Raw genomic sequence first — 15,545 nt, forward strand, 5'->3', positions numbered from 1 at the left:
ATAGAAATTGGTTCACATAGTTTAGTTTAATGGTAAGGTGTGGCAGTGGCACCTTTTCTAATCATAGATATAAATAATATCTGGCTAATTTATATCAATGCATTAATAGTGAACAAAATATAGAAATCATAGTAATTTAAACAGGGTCTCCAAAATTCTATTAAGTGTTTTACTGAAGAGGTTAGGGCCTTATTTTTTTCATTTTTCCTAATTCATGAAGACGAAATAATTCCAGCCTTTGAAAAAATTTGATCAATAAAAATGCATTGAAACATTCATGGCAGTAATTATTCATTCGATTTAAGTATTACAGACATTAGTATGAGCAATTTGAGTATGTTGGATAAAAGGAGCAAAAAATCATAAGAAAACAAAAGCAATAAACTTCTTAAGAACAAGGAGGTTAAGTTAACCATTGAACTAGGATGGCAAAAATTAGGGCAGATGGAGCACTTAAAATTTGGTAATTAAGGAAAAAATTTGGGAATAATGCAAATATTAAGGACACGAAATTTAGGGCATTATGAGAAAAATTGCACTGGCAAGAAGAAATTACAAAAAGAAATAGATTTATGAATGGAACCAGGATATTTGGCTGTCAAGTAAATGACAGATATTGGAATATATGGAATTTTTTCTTCCAAATTATTTTTAGTGAAACCTTCAAAGATTAATAAACACTTAACTATAAAGTAATGAACATTGTTGTATACCCCTTAACAGAAATCTCAAAGGGCAGAATGATGTACACAACAAGACGGATAACTTGTGTTTAATATCTTCAGGGTTATATAATTTTACACCTACTGTACAGCTATTACATGCCATGAGAAAAATACAAATGATTTTCTCAGTTATCACCCTTAAGGGTAAACGAAATTTGTATAAACTGATCAGTTTAAAATAAAACCACCTGTTCTCAACTGACGTGATTTTCCAAATCCACTTTTCCTTTAATACACTCCGACAAAAGATCCAAACTTGACTACTTTTGGATTAAGGCTACATAAAATATAATATCAAACACAGAAGAGTGTGGTATTATGATGAATATTTTCAAGAAGATTAATGATAATAACACCTAGAAGATATTAGCTGAAGATATGCCATCTTGTGATCACATTAACAGCACCTGAATTAGATTAAATCACTTAAAAGGTACTTCTTCACCTAACAAGAATAATAATTCAGAAAATATACTAGCTCACTATTCATAGCTTCCGTCTTCTATTATTTGCTGCTTCCAAGAAAATGAGAACAAAGCAAGATAAGCTTGCATATGTAATTTCAAAAACCTACTCATAAGACATACAAACAATATAATTGCACTGCATTCTCCTTTGATCACAGCTAACACAGGTTTCAAGCGACTACTATAGAGTTTGCTCAGGAAAATTTTCCTCCTTTTTTTCTGGAATGCATTATCTATCTATTAACATTTATGTAGTTCACATGAATAAGTGCAACGGAAACCCTGGCAGCACACAGTCATAACAATCAATCTCTACATGTTATTACAAATGGGCGGCAAGTAGTAATCTATGGATGTAGTGAATTTATAGAAGTAGTGATAAATATATAAAGGGTCTGACATTATATCAAAAACAATTATGAAGATTAATTCATAACTTTAAATTGAAAATCATCTGGCTGTTTGACAGTTCCCAGAAAACTACCTTCTGTGGCAATGAGGAAAATCAATATCCATACTTGAGGCTGGATCTTTTAAGATCTCTAGCCCCAGTAGTTTCTAATGTCATTTTCACTGTTAGTTCTCTAACTCCCATGGATCTTCAGAAAAATATTGATTAAATAGCAAGTAAATAAGAATTATTATAATTGTGCATTGCTAAAAGTGTAATATTTAATTGTGAGAGAGAGTGATTAAATGATTATCTTCTTTAATTGGACCTATTTGACCTATTAAATGAGGTGTGTACAATCCGCACACAATTTATACAACCACAGTGCACCACAATCTGATCATATTTAACGCTACAAAGCCTTAGGAAACAGTATAACTTCAAAAATTTATAAGTCAAACTTATATGCCTACATCTTGCATCACTTTTGCACATTCCGTAAGCATGTCTTATTACCATCAGGGAACCTCACTACTCTACCACTACTCTCTTAAATGGAAAAAATAAATTCCCTTGCTTCACAAGAAGAATTGTAATCACCAATTGCCTGATCACTAGCTCCTACAGATACAATTATCAACACTAGAATTCGTTTTTCCACTAGAAGGTCCACTATTTAAACTCATGCTTTTATCATCATGGATTTTTCTAGACCTTTAGCTCCAGTAGGGACTACTGTCACTTTAGAAAATATTACTTAGTACTACACATCAAATACAAATATAACTACCAGTACATACATATTTTAATAGATATTTTTGCAAATTATGTCATACTTTACTTAAAAACAAGTAGTACAACTAAGATGAATTATTGCAATATATCCAGCACTAAAAATATACCTATATATTTCATTATACTAAAAATAATGGTGTTGGAAAAAGGCTGTGGTTCAGTATCATGCTATTTTATAATGCCAACTAAGTACTCCATAAATAGCTGACATTCCCTGAATATCATGCTCTCACATATGGCCAACCATTAGCAACGTAAGATTGCAGTTTAATCAAACAAGACTAACTGATTTGATTCATTAATCATTCATTGTGCAACAAGCATCTAATATTAAATCCATAACTTCATTCACTGGTTTAAAAATCTGCTTTACACAACCCTTCCTGCAAGCATCAAACTTGGGTGTATGGCTATTTTGTACAGGACCCAGTTCTTATTATCCCTTGAGATTAGAAGAGGCTGGAGGAGGAAAAGTTAAAGATTCCCACACTACACCCTGCCCCACCATGGATGCTTCACCATTGGCCTAATCAGATGTTTTCTAATTTGATCACTTCTGTGAGCATCGTGTCTCATAGCATTCTCATAACTCACACTCTGGAATCAATGCAACATAGGATTAAGTGCAGAGTCCTCAATGACTTCATTTTTAATGCTAATTGGAAATGAAAAAATAGTAGCTTTGCAATTCCACAGAAAATTTACTATGATAAAACCTGGGTTTCGACATTCAACGTCATCTGAAGATGATGTTAAATGTCAAAATCCATGTCGTATCGTAGTAAATTTTCTGTGGAATCACAGTTACTATTTTTTCATTTCCAATATGAATCAATTCCGTAAAGTTACACCGGAAACCATCAATTATGCTGAAGTCACCAATTGTCCTACAAGTCTCCATATTTTAAAGAGTAACTAAGCACCCTAAAAACATTATGCTGCTCAGAATTTCATTGCAAGCTATTTGGAAGGTCAGAAATATGTATTGTAGGTCTGATTAAATATTATCTAGTGTGCAATGTGCTAAAATGTGAGCACATGAGCTTTATTTTGAATGAGTAAATACTCTACTTCTCTACATTTGACCTGTATAAATGCGGATATTCAATATTTATCTATGGAACCAATGGTGGCCACCCAAAGGATTCAAAGGCTTTTGGTATTCCTAACTTAGTAATAGGGTACAATATATCCAATTTATGTTTTTAGTTAATAATGGAAAATCACTATCTGCGGCTAAGGATACATTTAATAAAGATTGAATAAATAATGAATGCACCCAAATGTTTAGCCCAGACACTTAAATGAATTCATGAAACCATAACATGCCACACGCTTTCAATGCAAATTTGACTTACGCTACACATATAATTTTTAATTTTACTTTAAAAATAACAGCACCATCATAATGGTATACATAAATTACTTATGAATTTCTAAACATAAATGAATGTCGTCCAAGGACCTATTATGTGTGGAATAAATCAGTTAATAATGCATGCAACTCTGAGCAATACAATAACTATACATGTAGACACAAAATATATGTTTCAAAGTATAATGGAATTTATTAAATAACATTTTATAGCATGCACTTCACAGGCATTGAGCAAATCTGAATTTAGTTTTCCCATGTTTTCCAAGTGAATTTTTGCACTCTTTAAGGGTAATATTTTATGCAAATGCAGTGAATTTTGGAGTAAAATACCCCCCAAGGGAAATTAAATCTGAGAAAAAGTCACCATTAACCGATCATCACATAACAAGACACGCTAAGGAGAAATATTTCTTCCGTTCAAGGATGGGCGAATACCACCAGCCTCAACAATCAAGGCAAGTGTAACCTGCAGAAAAAATTAGGGTGACCTGAAATTATATGATTTTTAATTCCAAATTTTTGAGAATAATAGTAAGTTCAAAGTATTGTCCTACCATTCTCCTACCTTGTCTACCTGATGCAATTCAATAGGCACATTAAATTTGCATGTCCAAACAATTTAACATTTTTCCTTACAGTATAGACATTCATGAATACATTATGAATTAGTAAAAATGCATAGTTTTTTAAATGTAATGGGCGACCTAAATTAAAATTCCTCTCATGGTTGAAATATCAGAGTTTGGAGCATATGACTTTATAAAGCATCTATGCAGATGAATGTTAAACAATTCCATGACACTTGTTATTTTTATTTAAACAATTGATTAATATAAATGACTATTGCTGAACGCTTATTACAGTTTTGAACAGGAAGTTACCTAGACCCAGCCAAGATTTGATAATTCCTAAAAATGAACTGTTAAATACTAAATGATACAAATTTTTAAATGCTTTTTATTGATGGTTAAGTATTACGTAGGGATGTTGCATTCGCAAACAAAATCATTCCTGCTAGGGATTATTCACCTAACATCGTATTCTCACTCAAAGAAAGCACCTACTGATGACAGCTCAATTGTACTGCTGTAATAGGTAGGCAGTTGTTTCGTAGCATGGCATTTGGTTAGCTCAATCCACAACATGAATGCTACATCAATGGACATGGTTGTCATGCACAATTCTTTATTTTCTTGCAAAGTATATAACACACTAAAAGCTACTAGTTGAAAAAAATCATTAGATTGGTCAATCATAGTGAATTTCATTAGAATTCCAGTCCAACGATATGCCCATGTTTCCCCGGTCACTAGAGTTCATCGCAGCCTAATTCCCAGCCTGAGGATTCATTTTGTTTACGATTAATCTTAATAAAATTGGAAAAAAATCAACGTACACCTTAAGTCAATTACCAATATTATGGACTTCTGCTTTAACATCACAAAAATGGTAAGAATTACCTGCAAAGTATGTTCTTTTGCAGTGCAATGCCAATGAATGATGCGGAGGTGAAGACTAGGCATATAAAAATGGCAAATTAGCTGATTATGATCAACCTGTTTCAATAATTATTGCCTTTTTTTCATGTCACTAACATTTATAGGCAAAAAAACTTAGCACACGGCTAATATCCTTCCCGATGCCTTTCATGCGATAGCTGGCCTACAATTAACATTGCAGTACCGGGAAATTATGTACTGATCAAAAGATTGGAAATTTGGCATAAAATTATCTAATTGTTTCTTGATCGACATTTAATCAAAAAGAATGGTCCATTTTCCTTTTTCTTCTACAAAACAAAGGGCCAATCATATTTCCAAAAAAAATTACATAAGCATCAATGAAGTATTTTTGCCACAAACATCAAACAACCACACTTCTAAATCAATAGGCGAATATCAACAAGAAGTACATTTTTTGTTTATAGGGAGTTGAGTCATAATGGGTAGGTGACAACTTCCATCTGCAGCAGTTTAAATGATACATCAATTATTCATATAATTGTATGGAAACTCATGTACCCTCATCCAAAACCACAAATATTATGAGATAGTACATTACAAATGGCTGATTAAACTCAACTTGAATGATGTAGCTAGAAACTTAAAGTGCTATGTTAATATGTTAGTGCTACGTTAAGATGCTTAATATTTAAAAATTCTAAAAATAAATTCCACATTTAAAACATACTTCAATAACTTTCTAATTACGAAATCAAATTAATTTTCAAGGGTAATTACACTCAAGGTACTGCAATAGGTAAACTTACAGCGAGACGCTTCTCTCTCCATTCTCGAAGAATTTTCGCCCGCTCTATCTTTGAGCTGTCTTCTTGGGTATGGAAACGAGACCGGAGCTTAGCCAACTCAACTAACTTTGACCTAAGTTCTCTTTCCCTCCGTAAACTGGTCAATATTTGCTCTTGCTCCTGAGCAGTAAGCAATTGTGAAAATGGCCGGAATTGTTCTTGAAGTTCCCTGGAATAAATATATGCATTCTTCAGAAGACAAGTTTACCAAACATGTTAAATATTAATACTGGTAAAACCAGAAAACTCTTACAGAATACAACCCAGCAGGAGTAAGTAATACTCCAGCTTTGAAGAAATATCCAAATACTTCCAATAAGTGATCCTTCATATTTTATACTGGAGTGACCACCTAGACGATATGATCAAAAACTGAAGCCACTAAGTTACAGAAAATTCCCATTTAGCTCACCTGTCTTCCTTGGATAATTTCTTCTTTGGTGCATTTGGCTTGTCTTTCCTCATTGGTGCGAAAAACTGTGCAACCAATTGATAATCCCTAGCAAGGCGTTTACGGCGTGCTCTCTCCCTCAATCTTCTTGTGTACATGTCAACATGAGCTAGTTTAAGAGCTGCAAAACAACCATAAAAAGTCTTATTGCACGTGTCAGCAAAAAAGGGACAGTTTTAAATACAAGTAGCATTTTACATCCATCAAAATACGTTAGGACTACATTATCAGTGTTTTTAGCGATAAAACCAATTGAATTTTTCAAATTTTGGCACAAAATTGGATAGGTACCTTTTAGTGTGGTTCAGATTGAATAAATGTTTGATCACTGAAATACTTAATAACTGATTGATTCATCATAAAAATCTCAAAAAATTTGAGACCCTATTTCTTTGATTTACATAAATAAATTTCATTATATTACCTTTTTTACAATATTATGTACAATGCAACCACTAATAATGGCCCGACTCAACACTAAGAGTTACCATATTTCCTGGCCCATAAGATGAACTTTTTTACTACACAATGTGCTCTACATTAAGCCTACAGTATGAGAGCATAACTTAGACCTACATGATTGCTTTCAATACAAATCCGATAATATCAAAATAATAACAGAAACTCAGCATCAAATACTAAAATTAAAATAACCTTATGGAATATAAAGAGAGAAGGCTGTGTCTTAAGTATTGCCTTTAAACTTGAATTGGTAAATTTTGCTTCAAAATACAGAAACAAGGCAGCTGAATGGTATTTTGGTCCACCTACAACTGAGAAGATGATATGAGAATAGAGGGAGTAGAAGTTGGATTTAGTAAATAAGGATATGAGTAAAAATATTTACATTCACGTGCTCCTAAATGGCCAAAGCTAGAGGAACATATTAAGAACTGGATAATGAATTACAGTAAGAATGAGATTACTATTTCGACAAAACTGATTTTAATTGAAGCAAGAAAATAAGCAATATGTATGTCGACTACCAATTTTTCAGGGACGTCATTGTGTAAGAGATCCATGAGGAGATATGGTCTGCACATACATACCAAACCTACAAGAGCACAAAAACTGCAATTTAAATACGAAAGAAAGGTAATATGACACCAACTCATGATGTCAAACTGACAGGAAAAATTAAATGGCCTTTGATTTCTAGTGTTTATGATTAGTTGAAAAAAGCCTGGCAGAAATTTAAAAGCGAGACTAACGTCTTTTTAAAAATTAGCAAGGCACCAAATGGAAGTGAAGATGACACTCCGTATGAGAAAAGAAAACCCCAGTGAAAATAATTGCTAATACAGGGTGCGGCAACATAACTTCCTTTTTTGTAAGTGTTTTGTGTTTGAAAAAAGGAAATAATGTTGCCACAACCTATATGTTTTAACAGTAGCGATGATGAATTTCAGGGATTCTATGATGAATAAGCATCTATATACATGTAGCTGCTAATTTTTCAACGCAACAATTCAATTTTCTTCATTTTAAGTGGCATCAAAATACTTTGATCCCTTTCTGTCTGGTTCAAATATTATTTTGCAAACTCTATCTTATGAGCAAGGAACTATGGTAATCATAGTTCTAAAGGGAAAAACATTACTTTTCTTAAAATTACAGTTAAATATTAGGGTACCTCTCTCATGACTTTGAGTATCTCAATTACTTGAGTCCAATTGAAGTCATCCTGAATACCCTTACAAGGGTACTCAGGATGACGTCATCTGACAAGCTGCCTACCAGGCCTAAGAGCACAGCAAGGACCTTAGATATAGGTCATCAACCATGACTCTAGTATCCCACCCCTCCTCCTCTCCACAAAGAATCAGTTTTCTTAAACACAAATCCCAACATCTATCAGGAGAGTTTTCCGGGTTTCAGTCTTCTACTGCTTATAGGTTTGGACAATGTCTATAAGTGTGCATATGAATGTATCCCTGTTACATAAAATGAATATGAGCAAATAATATGGACTTTCACTCAAAACACCAATTGTAGCAGTGAGAGCACTACAATGAGTGATGACAACTTAGGGCAAATTCAAAAATCTCTCTATATATGCATGGATGGATTCTTCTACATTATTTTCAATTCCTTCACTGTATTACATGTGCTTGCCTCTACCATTGGGTAGTTTCAAAATGGACATCACTACGACAAGGAATTAACAAATTAGCTTTCAATACTATTATGAAATTGATGATTTAACTACTTTATCGCATAATTAAATGATAGATAACACAAATGTGACAGCTTTCCCTTTATTTCAATGCTAAACAAGGGGGGGCAAAAGTTGTGGCATCAGAGTTTTAAAATGGTTCTCAATTTGTAACCAAATCGCATTAGAGTAACAATCTTTTTTCCTTCAAAACCCTTCTCATATGTCTGAAATCTAACAAAACTTAATGCGTTTTTCATCATAGAGGAGCGGACCAGTATAAAAAATTAACAGCAAGCAATCAAAAAAACATTAATGAAATTTTAAGTAATAAAGATAATAGAAAGCCAGCCAGAATAATACCAGAACTCCAAAATATACTTACCAATATCCAAATCATCATCTTCTAAAGTATTAATAAATAATGTAGAGACCAGAGATTCAGCATCATTATCAAATTCCTGCAAATAATAGATTTAAAAAATTAAAACATACTTTTACAGATTTGTGGTTCATTTAATTGTAAACCTATAAAACCCAATAACCATTAACACCTAATTATGTATACAACAATTAACTATGGGTTATGTTCACCACCAGTTTTATACATGGCATGGAATCCTTTATCACCATTAAATCCACTATTTTATATGACAGTATTGGGTTGTGTGAATGAATGTATCGCAAAACATAGGAGTAGATTAGATACATATGAGACTAATCTGCAACCTGTTCATGTCTCAGACCTCAGTTGCTAGTGGCAGATGGAGAGTCAGGATGGGCTTTGTTAGAGGAGTTAGGAATAGGAGTAAGACATAAGTCCATTATCACCCTTGCTATTCAACATTTATGTGGAGGAAATGGTAAAAGAAGCATGGGATAAACTGGAATGAAAATTGGTGGACAAATCATAGGAGCCATTAGGTTCGATGATGATCTAACTTCAATCTGTCAGTTGGTTAAAGGGTTGTAAGCACTGCGAAGTGTTTGAGAAATCAGTATGATAGGCATGGGATGAGTATAAGCATAAATAAAACAAAGGTACACAGTTTTCTATAAAGAGAAAAGTCATGTGAAGGCTTCCGCACTGTGCAGATGTTAAAGAACTAAGTCTTCCGCGATTTACTCCACACAGGTCCATATTTCTGGGACAACAGTTTAGCCTGCATCTTCAGGTCAGAAGTTGACTGCACACTGAGAGCAAAATTGTTGTCCCAGAAATATGAACCAAAGTGAAAAAATGCTGGAAGCCTTAGATATTCAAGAGAAAGGCCCAGTTAAATATCAAATATTAGGGTAAAATAGAGTGGGGGGAATAGTTTATTTATCTTGGAAGTGTTTTGTGCCAAGATGGTCATAGTGGTAGGCTTGAAAGCCTTGATAGATTGGCGGCTTTTGAAATATAGGTGTGAAGAATGATGGAGAAGATGAAGTGGACGGAAAGGAACACAAACAGGGAAGTGCTAGGTATGGAAGGGGAGGAGATGGTATAATCGAGAGTTATCATGAAAAGAGAGGAAAGATGGATGCAGTGTTCCTATGGGCAGTGGGAAATTGAATACTGTGATAGAGGGGAGAATGTTAGGCAAATGAGAAAGGGGTAGAAATAGGATAAGGATGTTGGATGGCATGAAGGGAGGAAGTATTCAGAATTGAAGACAGACCTATTGTAATGTTGGATGTAACATTTCAACTCTCAAGTAAGGTTGGGTTTTCTTGGGAGGGGCAGGGTAATTGTCACTGTGTTACTTGGCAGCTTGTGTCCATGCAAAAACATACCTTAACCGGTAGATTACATATAAAAATAATACAGTAATTCCTCAACTCAAATCATACTGGTTCCATGCCCTTGGCAGTAATTTGCTTCATCATTATTAATTTTCCTCATAAACCACATTTAAAAAAATGTAAACAATACCTGTTAATGCATACATATGTATTTTCCTACTTTACTCATACTACTGTCTGCCACCATAATGCATTGAGGCTATACTGCATATATTTATCTTACCATGGTACCTCTATCAAACATTCTGGTTCGACCATTTACCAGGTGTAAAAGTATGAAATGCAGATTTAAAAATAAACATTTGGAAGAATGATAAAAAGAGCTTTTTTAAAGTATGCTCCATTGCTAGTTAGATTTTTTTCCCATATTTCGGGCATATTATAGATACCATGCCAGTAAAAATCTTTAACTTTTGCCACCAGCCGCAAACATCGAGCTACTTTTTCACATCTCCGTACAAACCGAAGCACTACTCAGCTAGTGCATGACCCATTGATGAAAACTAGTGGTAACCCGAAGGTGCAAAGTCTGGTGAAAACGCCACAGGGGGTAGAATTTCCCAGCTGAGTGTTTCCAACATGTCGCACACTGGTTTTTCTGTATGCAATGGAGCATTGCCATGAAAAAAAATGACCATTTGCTGCCTCTTTTGGTATTCTGGTCTTCATTTAAGCAGCAAACAATCCAAATCAAACAATTATTGTAGGTAGTGTTCAGCATTAACCCTTTCACCAGGTGTTAACCACTCATAATAGACCACACCCTTCTGATCCCACTAAACACAGACCATCCTTCATCTTCCTGCTGAAGCAATTCGATCTTGCGGTCAATGTGTATATTGTGCCTGGGTCTACCCATAATTTTTGAGCTTGGGATTCTCCAAATAAATCCACTTTTCATCCACAGTAACAATATGATGCAAACACGACTTTCTTTTGTATCATACGAGCAAAATTTCATGTGCGTGTTTGCATCTCTCAATTTGACTGTCATTCAACTCGTGTAGTATCCATCTCCCAGTCTTCTAAAGCTTTCCTATCTCTCGTAGGCAATTGGAAACAGCTTATTGACTAATGCTCTATTGCTCTGCGAGTTGTTTTTGTAAATCATATTCGTTCAACAAAGCTTGCAACTACATCTTGGTACCTTTTAGGTAGTGTTCCATGTTCCTTGTCTGCAAAATCTAAGTCACCACTTTCGAAAAGCAGAAACCATCATTCACACCTATCTTGCAATGGAACATGTTCACCATAAGCTTCTCAATGTAATCGGTATGATTCAGCAGCACTTTTCTTCAAATGTAAACAAAAAATTAATGCTGACCGCAAAATTCACTTTCTTTGGTATAAATTTTGACACATTGAACAGAGCAACACAACACTATGCAAACACTTGATCAATTGTACGCATCTGACACTTGATGGTGCAATTAATTAATGGCGCATAAGTGTCAAACCTTTATACCACGAACTGCATTGGTACAACATCTGTTGTCTGAAATCCTCATTTCATAAGTGTACACCTGGTTATTACATGGAATTAATAACAGTAGATTCTGTGGGCATGGAAGGCAGCATATTCCAAAGCACAATTTGCATGAAAAGTTATGTAAAGGATGTTAAGTGCTAAAGCCATCATAATAACAATGTCAGAGTGTAAAAATCATTCACCTTGAACAGATAATTTTTACACTAAAATTGTTGCAATTTAATACACACTTAGTAGATGACTCCTTAAAAGTTACTGTTGCAGCATCTTCCACAGTTTCTTGGAATCCATCATAATAAGTTATTCCAGTCTTTGTTCCATTTTTGTAGCAAAATCAAGTCTATAAATCAATGCTTCAGTAACTTCATCAATTGTAGTGGTCATGGAAATCTCATTCCAATTACCTAGATTTATACTCAGCACATTAAAACTCAACTCTGACATAAATCAGGGACTTTCTGTATGAGATTGAATTCCATTTTTACAAAATAGCACCCAGTTTTTACCCAGATTGTTCATTCAAAAATTTTACATCCAGACGGGTGTGGAAAGTTAGCGATCAGTCCTACTTCTGAATGATGAATTATCCAGTGGATGTTAAATATTTAATCTCTTAATTTGCTATTAATGATTCCATGACACTGTGATGTTACCAATAAATTTTAAGTAGGCACACAAACATTTATGAAGGCTGATCTCTGTTGCTATTATTATTAATCATCAATTAATTGTTAACATGCTTAATTAAATAGCCCAACACCTTTAATTAGTAAGTAACCATAAAATAGACCCCTTACTCTTTCAAAGTCATCCCTCTGGGGCATATAACCTAGTTGTGTAGCTTCCTCTTGAGTGACATCTAATGGTGGCAGCCGGCCTGTGTGTGATGGAGATAGTGGTCCACTATCTGGTTCAGTTACATCAGTTAGTCGCGGACGAGCTGTTGCAGCTGCTGGCCAAGTTAGTCGCCCTATGCTCCCCTCCAGAAACCTTGCTGTGTACTCTTCTTTTGCTTCTACATAGCCCATAAAACAAGAATGGGTTTAGAGTGAAGAAATGTCACAAGGAATAGATCACTTACGAAGGATTACAGACACCTTTTGCATATTCAAGCAACTCGATCATTACACATTTATATTTAGAAGCCTAAAATCCTTCGAAGTCTGTAATCAGTGTTTCACCATCATCAAACCTTAAGGCAAGCCACAATTTAAACCACACTTTGTTTAAAACTATTTCAGAATACTTTCCCAAAGATGTGAAAGACTCCACATTACATTATCTTTGCATTTGTCAATTATTTCCATCACAGAATTCCTTGTATTTAAACTGATAACAAAGAGTATCATGTAATTAAATTAATACTGATATTTTAGTGATTTTAATATGCCATAATCTTGAGACTGATAAATGCAATTAGGAGATAGAAAAATAATGTAAGCATTATCTTTAGTCAGTATTTCTGCCTTGGAGTGAACTGAACAATTATCAAATATCAGTGATAGTTATATTTGGGGTATTATTATATTGTTACATTTTTTTATCACTTCCACTTTCATCTAATTGATAATATGCAATGCCAATATTACAACTCTCTTTCATTTCCACAATTGCTTTCGCCTGACATGATTAGCAGTAAACATAGGGGTGGAAATTAAATTTAAGTTAATTATCTATATTGGCCCCAGAAAAATAAAACGCAATGGATGCACCATCCTTGGCGTGTAAGAGCATCCAATCAAAAAAATTAAAAAGCAGTTTCTTCAGATCTTAATGCAAGGTCTTCAAACTAAAATGCCTAAGTTAATTGGATACTTTGCTTAGGTAGGAAAGTATGTGATAATTGTCAATATTCAAAATGATATTATGAAATGCATTTGAAGTTCACTAATTTCTATCCTTAATTAGTGAAATCCTCAGAGGGGAATCACTTTCATCCCAGTTAGAAAACAATGATTTTAAATGTATTTTTCTCAAACTGCGCATACATGTTAACATTTTTACCACACTACTAGATTAAAAAGGCCTATCCCAAAAGTAGGAGTAAGTTCATTAAAAAAAAAGTAATGCCCTAAGTGATACATTCACTCAAAAGTGGTAGGTATTCCCAGATTATGGATTTCTAGATAAGGAATTAACATCAGTATAATATTAAGATACATGACACAAAGAACCATCAACAACTATCCCACAAATACATAATATATCAGAGTACTCTAGTAACACCCACTAAAGTGAGGCATAGGTTTAAATCATAAATTATTATCAACTTATATAATATGAACATATACTTAAAAATTTTCCTTTTCATGTTTTGAAAAATTTTCTAGAAAGCTTGCCATAATCCATTTGTCACCAATAATATGGGTGTAATCTTCATTTAAGTGATTTTGTGTTTTCAACCCAATTTTACTTCAAGCAAAAAAAATTCACATTAAAAACTGGCAATTGTAAAATTCAATAACTTGAAAAAAAAAGAGTATATGTGATGATGCAATAATTACTAATAATGATTAGCACATTAGATGGCATTTTCAAGACGTTCCTACATTTGTATATCACTGCAGGGTGGTCCTTTAGCGGGGTAAATTTTAAATTTAAGACTTTCTCTAGTGATATAACATCATTTAATAACAGCATTAATGCAAGGGTAGTTTGAAATGTTCTTGGAATCACCACACGACATCAGTGTTAGCACAATGTGTTTCCCGCATAGTAGTAAGTAATCCTTTATGAGTAAACATGTAACAAGCCTGTGCTCTGGGAAGAGTTCTAAAGGTGCAGATGCACTCCTGTAGTTACTGCATGATTTGTTAAGATGGGAAAAATTGAGATTCAAGGAGTGATTAAATACTTCGTAGAGATTGATTGGACAAATAAGTTTAAGTTTGGTCAGGACAGCATAGATGAGGATCCAAGCAGTGGTTGGCCAAAATGTGCCACTACCCCAGAAATTACTGCAAAAGTGCACCAAATGGTCATGGAGGATCGCCAACTGATAGCGCTAGAAATCACTGAAGCTGTAGGGATAACATGTGAACAGGCATAACACATTTTAACAGAGAAATCTGAAATGAGAATTTATCAGTTAGATGTGTGCCATGACTCCTGATGCAGGATCAAAAACACATTAGAGTGGAAATTTCCGAACAGCTTTGACTTGTATTAAGAGCAACCAACAAGATTTTGTGTGCTGGTTTACGACCACAGATGAAACTTAGGTTTACTACTATAACCCAAAGACAAAACAGCATAGTGGAAACAAGTTGATCAACCAAATACAAAGAAAGCAAAGGCAATATAGTTGGCCGGAAAGGTGACGGCTTTAGTTTTCTGGGATGTAATAGGGATTCTGCTGATAGATTATCTTCCCACTGGTCAAACTACTGGACTACACTACGCTAACCTCCTGGAACAACTACAGCAAAAGATACACAAAAAAAGCCAGGTTTGGCAAGGAAGAAAATTATCTTTCATCAAACAGTGCACCCCCACAGACAGGCGTTAGTTTGCCATGGCAAAAATACATGAACTTAGATATGCATTGATGCCAAACCTGCCTTATTGGCCTGATTTGGTGCCATCAGATTTCAATCTC

The 15,545-nt window shown here is 34.2% G+C and overlaps 1 protein-coding gene across 1 annotated transcript in view; it reads right to left on the reverse strand.

Moving 5' to 3' along the window:
• LOC139698895 (transcriptional adapter 2-beta-like) overlaps positions 1 to 15,545 on the reverse strand; it is a 39,384-nt gene that overhangs the window by 13,401 nt on the left and 10,438 nt on the right. The window contains exons 6-9 of the mRNA XM_071597846.1: positions 12,745 to 12,962; positions 9,056 to 9,131; positions 6,477 to 6,636; positions 6,026 to 6,233 (exon numbers count right to left, since the gene is read on the reverse strand). Of these exons, the coding sequence (XP_071453947.1) occupies positions 6,026 to 6,233; positions 6,477 to 6,636; positions 9,056 to 9,131; positions 12,745 to 12,962 (662 nt within the window). The remainder of the gene's footprint in view (positions 1 to 6,025; positions 6,234 to 6,476; positions 6,637 to 9,055; positions 9,132 to 12,744; positions 12,963 to 15,545) is intronic.

The sequence above is a fragment of the Hetaerina americana genome, unplaced genomic scaffold (genome assembly GCF_022747635.1).
Source record: "Hetaerina americana unplaced genomic scaffold, ioHetAmer1.1.p SCAF_9, whole genome shotgun sequence".
NCBI lineage: Eukaryota > Metazoa > Arthropoda > Insecta > Odonata > Calopterygidae > Hetaerina > Hetaerina americana.